The 8,832-nt window shown below is 56.8% G+C and overlaps 1 protein-coding gene across 1 annotated transcript in view; it reads left to right on the plus strand.

The window, feature by feature from the left end:
• The window catches only part of ABTB2 (ankyrin repeat and BTB domain containing 2), a 172,487-nt gene extending 165,483 nt beyond the window's left edge, over positions 1 to 7,004 (plus strand). The window contains exons 12-17 of the mRNA XM_010964694.3: positions 246 to 351; positions 568 to 670; positions 1,219 to 1,309; positions 4,509 to 4,577; positions 5,230 to 5,343; positions 6,669 to 7,004. Of these exons, the coding sequence (XP_010962996.2) occupies positions 246 to 351; positions 568 to 670; positions 1,219 to 1,309; positions 4,509 to 4,577; positions 5,230 to 5,343; positions 6,669 to 6,866 (681 nt within the window). The 3' untranslated portion in view covers positions 6,867 to 7,004. The remainder of the gene's footprint in view (positions 1 to 245; positions 352 to 567; positions 671 to 1,218; positions 1,310 to 4,508; positions 4,578 to 5,229; positions 5,344 to 6,668) is intronic.
• Positions 7,005 to 8,832: the final 1,828 nt, after the last annotated feature.

The following is an 8,832-nucleotide window of genomic DNA, read 5'->3' on the forward strand; positions in this document are numbered from 1 at the left end:
GTGCACTGCCTGGCTACAGGGGCTGTGGGTTTGTCTGGGCTGGAGCCTGGCCAACAAAGCAATTTGGGGAATCAGTGTCAAAGGAACAGGCATCCCTTGCCAAGTCAGACCCAGAAGGAACAAAAGGCAGCAGTCCCTCTGATCCTGGCCTGGACTTTGGAAGCTGGCCTGACTATCTGGAGTGGTAAACAGATGGCCAGGGGGTACAGGCGAGCTAACGGCCATTCCCCACCTCTCCCCCACAGAACGACTCGGTCATCCAGCAGCTGGCTGCCATCTTCACGCACTGCTACAGCAGCAGCCCCATCCCCAGCATCCCCGAGCTCCGGAAGACCCTGCCAGCCAGGCTCGGTGAGGCCCTCCCCGCCCGGCCACCTGCACTTTCCAGCTCTTCCTCCCCTCCCTCTTATTCCTCTTTCTGTCCTCCGTCCCCTTTCCAAGTGCCACAGCCCAGGCCTCAGTTTCTCCACTCTTCACCCTATCCCCCCCGGCCCCACCCCCAACATACACTTAAGAAACCTCCAGAGGCGGGCTCTGTGGTCATCCCCTTCTCCTCCCTTCTGGCAGATCCTCACTTTTTGAACAACAAGGAGATGTCGGATGTGACCTTCCTGGTGGAAGGAAAGCTGTTTTATGCACATAAAGTCCTGCTGGTGACGGCTTCAAACAGGTAGGCAGCCCCAGATAACAGTCTCAGCCCACTGGGGGTAGGGCAGCTTTGTCCAGATATGAGGTGACAGACATGCTGGAGAAGAGCCTCTGGCCCCGGGGTTCCACCCTACAGCCTCCGCCCCTCAGAGGGAGCAGGGGATCCCCCGACCTGCCCCACAGCAGGCATGAGGCACATTGACAGAGAGACCATCACCATGGAACCCAGGGTTCTCCAAGTAGAGCTCTAAGGCTGTATTCCTTCTGGTCAGGTTATTGCTTTTGATTATTAGAAACATAAATGTTCTGGTAAAGAAGGTCAGTTTCCTGGCCACAGGCATCTCGGTGACTTACCTGGGGGGCAGCAGGGACAGAACAGGGCTCAGCCCAGCTGTCAGCCCAGGATGATGTAAAACGTCTCTTGCCAAGAATTATTTGAGAGCATGGCAGTAATTTTTCAAATGCTTCCATCTCCTGGTGACGGTCAGGTGATGGATGGTGTGATTGCCACACAGCAGTGGAGTAAAAGTCATGTTCAAGACCTGCCTTGTCTCATCTCCTTTGCTCTAGGTTCAAGACACTGATGACCAATAAATCAGAACATGATGGTGACAACGGCAAAACCATTGAGATCAGCGACATGAAGTACCACATTTTTCAGGTGCGTGGACCGTGGGGTGCTGTACTCCTCGAGGGGTGCCCCTCCCCCAGAAGCCCCACCCTGCCTGGCTGGTCTGCCTGGGTGGGTGGGGGCAGGGCAGGGGTGAGAAGTTGCGGTCTTCCACTCCATCCCCAATGCCTTCTGTGTTTTGCTGAATCAGTGGTCAGGTTGGAGCATCTAGGTTTTTCCCAGGCCAAGGTAGCCATTCTGTTGTGGGTTTGTAGCTTCAGGGCTTTTCTCATGGGCCCTGAGCCCTAATCGCTGGATGAGGGGTCTGGGCAGATTGACAGATGTGTGATTGTCAGATACTACACCCGCAGCGTGAGCCCTGGTTCCCCAGAGTACAGGCATTGCCTGAGTGCCTGATGGAAATTCGGAACCTCGGGCCCCACCCCAGATCCTCCGCATTTTAGCAGGACCCTGGGGAATGGGAGGTGATGGGTGCACGCGCTGGGGTAAGCCACATCCCTCCTCCCGAGCATCAAGGGAAAAAAACTACGGTGAGCCCATCCTGGTTGTGGAAGATCAAGGTCAGGGCTTTGGAGGTGATCAGAGGTCGTGTGATGGCACCTCCACAGGCTGGGCGCCAGCAGTGGCAGGTGAGGTCTGGAGGAGGTGGTGGCTGGGATCCCAGCTGAGTCCCCATGGGGAGCTCCTTTCTGGAAAGTGGTCTCCAGGCTGCAGAGATGACCCTTAGGAGCTGAGACTGAGGCCAAGAGGCAGTTAGTGTGTGGGTCCAGGACCTCATCTTGCACAGGAAAGGCTTGTTACCTAATGGGTGAGATCAGAGCCTCACAGAAGCACGAGGAGCCACCACCTAAAAGGGTTTTGTCCCCCTCTCATGTTCCCTTTAGTCACTTGTTAAGCATGTAATCACTTACGGGTACTGTGGAGACGGCAGTAAACAGGACAGGGACCCTGCCCTCCAGGAGACAGGATTGTGAATTCGTGTTATGGGTGTGGTGGTGGAGATACTGGGAGTGCAGGAAGAGGGCATCTAACTCAAAGCTGCAGAGGAGGAGGCTTCCTGGAGGACGAGGGCAGGTAGCCAGGTGTCGGAGCTCCGGGTGGAGGGAGCTGTGCACACAAGGCCCAGAAGCCAGAGACCATGACCTGTTCAGGAGATGCCTTCTGGTCTAGTCCTGGCAGACCTCAGAACAGCCAGGAACTGCAGCGTGAAGGGCTTGAACTTTAACCCAAGGACCACTGAAAGCTACTAAAAGGTCACCATCCTCACTAACACTTAGCCAGGCAAGATTCCAAGCCTCTGTTCATCAGTTAAGCTTCACAGTATCGTCCTGGGAGGTGCACATGTATCATTATTCCCTCTTGGTAGGTGAGGAGTCCCAGGCGCAGAGAAGTTGAGTAACTTGTCCAAGGTCACACAACTAGGAAGTGTAGAGCCAGGATTCAATCTTAGGATGTGTGGAACGGTCACGTTTGCACTTACATAGCTCACACTTGAGGGCGAGGAAGGGGTTGGGGGGCATTACTGCAGGAAGGGGACCAGCTAGGAGGCTGTTGAGAAATCCAGCTGAGTGCCGATGGCCACCAGGTAGTGGCAGTTGGACGCAAGGAGGTGGATGAGGGGAGAATGGATGGGACTCGGTGATGGACAAGGAGGCGGAAGTGAGGCCCAGGGTCCGGCACAGGCTGTCTCCCCTTCCTCCTTTTCCCATCCCTTGATCCAAACTTACTGGGAAGGGGAGCAGCTCTAGATAGTTGCTTGGTTAAGAAGCCCAAAGTCAGGTGATTCAGAGCACGAGGTGGGGTCACAATCAGACACCGAGTCTGGGGTTGGGCAGGAATGAGGGGCAAGGGCTATGACCCACGTCCTGCTGGGGGCTGCCAGGCTGTGGGAAATTTACCCGCCTCCGCCTGTCAGCAGCCCAGCTCCCTCCATTAGGCTCCAAGGGAGCAAATCTGGTCTGACTTCTGTGAACTCGAATGCATTCAAGTGACCTCAGGGAGCTCTTACACGCCACAGATGACTGGGTCTTGCCAAAACCAGCACCCAAAATGGGAGGCCGCTTTCTAGGCCAGGAAGCTGCAGGCTGTCACCTGTCTCCCAGCCCACACCCCGGGGTCCCCTTCTTGCCCCTGATGGTCCAGGGCCATCCTGCTGATGCTGTGCCCAGCACCGACTCAGCACCCAGCATGGGGGATGGCAGGGGAAGCCAGGCATGGGCCCACCCAAGGCACCTACCACCTGGCGTGGAGGGACACACGAACATAAGATTGCCATGTGAGCTCCAGCAGGGGCTGCAGAAGGCCTGTGGGGGAGAGACTGATGACTCCGGGACCAGCCTTGTTCCTGGATGAGGCTGGCAGGCCCTCTCCCTGCTCTTCTTCCCCCAGGGTTGGGCTCCTTCCCCTAGACCCTCTGGTGCCTCTTCCAGCCTGGGGGCCAGTCCTAACAGAGCCTGACTGTGCCGGCTGGAGCCGTGTTTACTTACACACTTGCCAGCTCCTTGCTGGGGCTGTTTCCTCAGCCAACCAGGGAGAATTATTTTTCTTTTTCCAACTGGGAACCTCTCCAATCTCCAGCATCACGGCAGAGCGTGTAGCTTAGACCTCAGTAGAACTAAGTGTACCCCGCCTCCCCCGGGCCACCTCGTGTGATGTCCCAGGGCCTTCTGCCCCCGAGGACCCTGAGGGGTCTGGCCGGTCAGCGAGGTGACCTCTGGAGCAGACCCCTGCCCCAGCTCTGCACTTTCTTCCCAAGGGAGCAAATCCAAGAGGAAGCTGGGCTGTGGCTTTCGCCTCGCACAGATGGGGACTTCGGGACTTCGGGCCAGTTAGACAGGCGCCCCCTTCAAACCCCACCTTCTTCCCTCCCTCCCAGCCCCATGTTTAGAATTTTGGTAAAAGGAGAAATGAGCAAGATGGTGCCTGATGTGTGGAAGGGCTCTGCGGAGGGGGTCAGCCCCCCTTCCAGAACTCAGTTTCCCCAGCTGTGAGCAGCACCTTCCCTCCTGGGCTCCCAGGACTGTGATGAGCATGGAGGTGAAACCATTCTGTGGAAGGAAGCTTGCCACACACATTCCAGGGGAAACACAGTTTGCGGGGAGCTGGCGGATCTGCCCACAACGTCAGCACTTGAGGGCCGGGAGCGGCTGGAGCGCGCCCTGCAGGGCTGGTTGAGGACCTCAGTGCTGTGGGTCCATCTGGTGGTCATGCGGGCCTCTTCTCCCTGCAGCTGATGATGCAGTATCTGTACTACGGAGGAACAGAATCCATGGACATCCCCACCAGTGACATCCTGGAGGTGAGGGTCTGCTCGGCCCCCAGCTGCCCACAACTCCCCACATCTCCCTGCAGCCCCCATTCCTCCGTGCCTGTGTGTCTCCAGCCTGAGATGTCAGCCAGGTCTCAACCCCACTCTCAGAAATGCAGCATTTAGAAAGAGGAGGAGGGAAGGAAGGTGGCCTCCGTGAGGACTTCCTGGTTCCCTCTGGTCCTTTCTCTTCATGTGCCAGGAAGGGCCCTTTGGAGAGCGTGGGAAATTGTGCACCTACCACACCTGGCCTCCTAGGCAACCCCACTGGGGTTAGAAAGGGCCGCCCCAGTGGGGATGGAAGGCACAGGAGGAGCAGAAGGCAGCTGGCCACTGCTCACCAGGTCACTTCTTAGAGAAGGGACCTGCTGCTGGCCAGGCCCCTGGTTAGCAGGTCATGTAGATGAGCATGTAGCTTATGGTTGAAGGCCTCCTGGTGTCAAACCTCAGTCTTTCACCCCTCTTGTGCCTCCCAGAGTGCCCCAGCAAATACGTAGACAGCCTAGAGCAAAAATAAGTCCAGGCCATCAGACTTGACCAGTGGAGGGGCAGCAGGGCCCACAGCAGGAAGCAGCTCTCTGTCCCATGATGCCTGGGCCCTGCCTGGCTGTTGATACCCACAGTCTCCTTTGCCTGCCTCCAGCTGCTGTCAGCTGCCAGCCTGTTCCAACTGGACGCCTTGCAGCGCCACTGCGAGATCCTCTGCTCCCAGACCCTGAGCGTGGAGAGCGCCGTGAACACCTACAAGTATGCCAAGGTGAGGACCCCAGCTGCCCACCGGCCGCCTCCCGCCACGCACTTTGCTCCGCTGTGGCCTGGCAGTGTAAGGAGCTGAGGGAGGGTTAGTAACTCCCTCTGGAGCTTGGGGTCATTGCCGCCCAGCGGGGCAGCTTTGAGCCGGGTGGATCCCAGGTCACATTCTCGCTGGGCCGTGCCAGGCTGTGACACCTGGGGCCCAGAGCTGAGCCTCTCCGAGTCAAATCAGTTCTACAGGAACTCCTTGCTTTTTTCCACTTGGTCTTCTCCCATCTCAGCAAATGCCATGGTCATCTGTTCAGTTGCTCAGATTCAAAACTTAGGATTCATATTTGATCTTTTAAAAAATTCTCCCACATCTGCACTTAACCAAGATAGCAGCAGCCCCTCCACTTCCCCATCCCCACCGTCCCCACTGTCCCCTCCTGGTGACTGTGTTGGCCAGGCCTCCCCATGTCCTGGATCCCACCCTGCAATCCACAAGGCTCTTTGAAGAGTGTAAAGACCATGTCACTCCCCTACTTATGCCCAGCAAAGGTTTTCCACTGCTTGCACACTAAAGAAAATCCAACCCTTATCACCCGTTACAAGGCCCCTGGGACGCTGCCCACATCTCCCTTCCAATGCCTCCCTTCCCCTTCACCCAGCCACGCAGCCCATGTTTCTTTCTCAGCTCATTCCCACCCCAGGATTCTTGTGATCATCGTCCCCTCCTCTGGTAAAGCTCCTTCCAAGTCGCACTGATTTCCCCAGGCCTCCCCCAAGTCACATGCCTCTCTGCCCCCTCACCCACTCTTACTCCCTCACAGCACTGACCACTGTTGGCGGTCGCCTGGCTGGTTCCTTGGTTTCTCCGTCTCCCCGAACTAGAACATCAGCTCTCAGAGAACACTGCAGAGACCTCGGCCTCGGGACCTGGTGCCCAGTGCTTGGCCCACTTGATACTTGTTGAACTAAAATAGTTACTGAGCATCTGCCACGTGAACACTCGTGTGCTGGGCCCGCTGCTGGACATCCCACAGGGACAATCCCTGCCCTTAGCAAGGGAGCTTCCAGTCCAGTGGCGATAGCTGGCATTCAACAAAACGTCAACAGTGGGACGTGGATCAAGAACAAGATTTCAGGGACGTTCCTGGTAGCACAGCTGGGATTTGAACCCAGATTAGTCTAACCCCAGGGAGATGTCTATGGAAGGAATTCAGACAAGGGGGAGGTCGCCCCAAGACGCAGAGACAGGGCATGTTTCCTCCGGGCCGAGGCTCAAAGCTGGGCCTTGGCCCATGGGTACTGAGGCTGTGGGCCTCACCTGCTCTCCCTGCCCCACAGATCCACAACGCCCCCGAGCTGGCCCTGTTCTGCGAAGGCTTCTTCCTCAAGCACATGAAGGCCCTGCTCGAGCAGGACTCTTTCCGGCAGCTCATCTATGGCCGCAGCAGCAAAGTGCAGGGCCTCGACCCCCTGCACGACCTGCAGAGCACCCTGGCCGAGCGCGTGCACTCTCTCTACGTCACCTCCCGGGTGTGAGGTGGGGGGGTGGCTGGTCAGTGGACCCAGCCTGCTCTGGGCCGGGTTGTCTCTAGGCATCCTAGCATGTGGGAAAGGCTGGGAGCAACTGCTTCCCGGGTGTCCGGACCAGCATGTAGCCAGAGCCTGTGAGCTTGCTGGGGCCCTGCTGGGCAGAGGCTGGTTCTAGGCCCTCCTGGAGCCAGACTTGGGGAGGCAGATGTGCCCCAAGCCCACCTGTCACTGGGAAACCCCAGAGCTAACCATTTGCTCAGTGATAGGCTAACGGCAGATGTGGCTGAAAGGTGGCCCTTCCCTCCCCACTCCTCGCTTGCACCTTGAGGGCTGCCGTGTACTCACCCTTGTGTGCCCGTTCGCCCCTCCTGGAGGTCACCTCTGCTCCACAGAGCTTCTGATTGTATCCTCCAGGCTCTAACCCCCACCCACTCCGGGCCTCAGTCAGCTGAGGCCGTCCTAAGTGGGGCTCTTAGGGATGTGGGCATCCTTATGAATGTATAGAATGTATGCTGTCTGGGCCTCGGGCCATTTCAGTCAAAAGCTGGTATTTTTCCTCAGTGTCACAACAGACCAAACCCTGAACTTACTCCAGGCCGTGCCTTTGGAAGACTTGATAGGGGCCTCCGGGGGCCTCAGGCTTCTACACACAGGGTCACTTTGAGTCCATTTTCTTGGTGTCCAGGCCTGCGGACACCGCCAACCTGCACAATTAGTGGTAGAAGGCAGTTAGTACCCACCCCCAACGCCATCAGAGCTCTCAGTCTGAGCCAAGAGTGGCGCGGGGTACAGTGGGGGAGCCTGGGGGCCTCAGCTTTGGTTGTTGCTGCTGTTTTCAGGGCCCAAGTAAAGGGGTGGGCTCTAAAATCCCAAGCCTAGATTTAGGCTGCCTCTGTGGACTGAGGAAGCGGAGCCCTAAACATCCCCCTGGTCTAGTCTCTCCAGTGGAAGATGCTTTAATTTGGTTTGGAGAGAGGGGCACACTCTTCCCCTTGGGAACTGTGGGCCTTGGGGATTTGAAGGATGGGCATGGGTGGGAGGGAAGGACTGGGAGAAGAGGCCCTTCTACTTCCTCCCCACTCGCTGCCCTGGACCCCTGTAGACTCTGGACTCTCCCAGGATGGAGAGCAGCATCGGGCCTGGACACTTGTATTTATGGACCAGACCCTCTGGACAGCTTGCGCCAGATGTAGCCTTCAGCTGTACCTTAAACTATTTATTCACCAGAAGCCCTGGGCAATCCAGGAGTCACTCTGGTCATCTTGAAAATCCCCCGGAGGCTTGCAAGCCTGGAAAATATTTTTGACTAGCTGCTTAAGCTGGATGTACAAAGGAATAGGCTGTTATTTTATTGCTGTAATATTGTATGATACTGTAACTATACATTAATGTTGTCACATTGTAAATGTACCATGGTTTTATTAACAATAAACACTCGTTAACAATGACCTTGGCCTCATGGCTCCTGGTAGAGTAGAGGGTTACTCAAAGTTCAGAGTTAGGGAGGAGCCCATTTAGGACCAGGAAGAGAACCCAGAGCTATTCCCTGGTTACTTAAGACACCACTATCTCAGAGGGAAGAAACTTCTGCTGGAAGTTGGGCTGTGCCCACTCACCACCCACTGCCCCGCCTCACCCAGGACCTCAGGCTGGGTCCAACCTGTGCTGGGCCTGAGTTTTCCTCTTCTGATGTGAAGTAGTTCCCATTTGTTAAGCACCTCCCTGCCCCTGAGCTGGACTGGAAGGACTGGAGTCCAGTGACCAGAATAAGCCCGCCATCAGGGGCTTTCCTGATCTTCCGTGAGCCCGGCCCCCATGGCCCTGACATGAGAGCTGTGCTTAGGGTTTTCTGAATAGTTGTTTGCAAATCCTCACACAGTCCAAACCTGTGTGGCCCAGCGAGGGGGAAAGGGGCGCTGATGAGGGCCACCTATCCCTTGGTGGCTCTTGCTTGCAGGCCGTGCTTAGCCTG

This window comes from Camelus bactrianus, chromosome 10 (genome assembly GCF_048773025.1).
Source record: "Camelus bactrianus isolate YW-2024 breed Bactrian camel chromosome 10, ASM4877302v1, whole genome shotgun sequence".
Taxonomy (NCBI): domain Eukaryota; kingdom Metazoa; phylum Chordata; class Mammalia; order Artiodactyla; family Camelidae; genus Camelus; species Camelus bactrianus.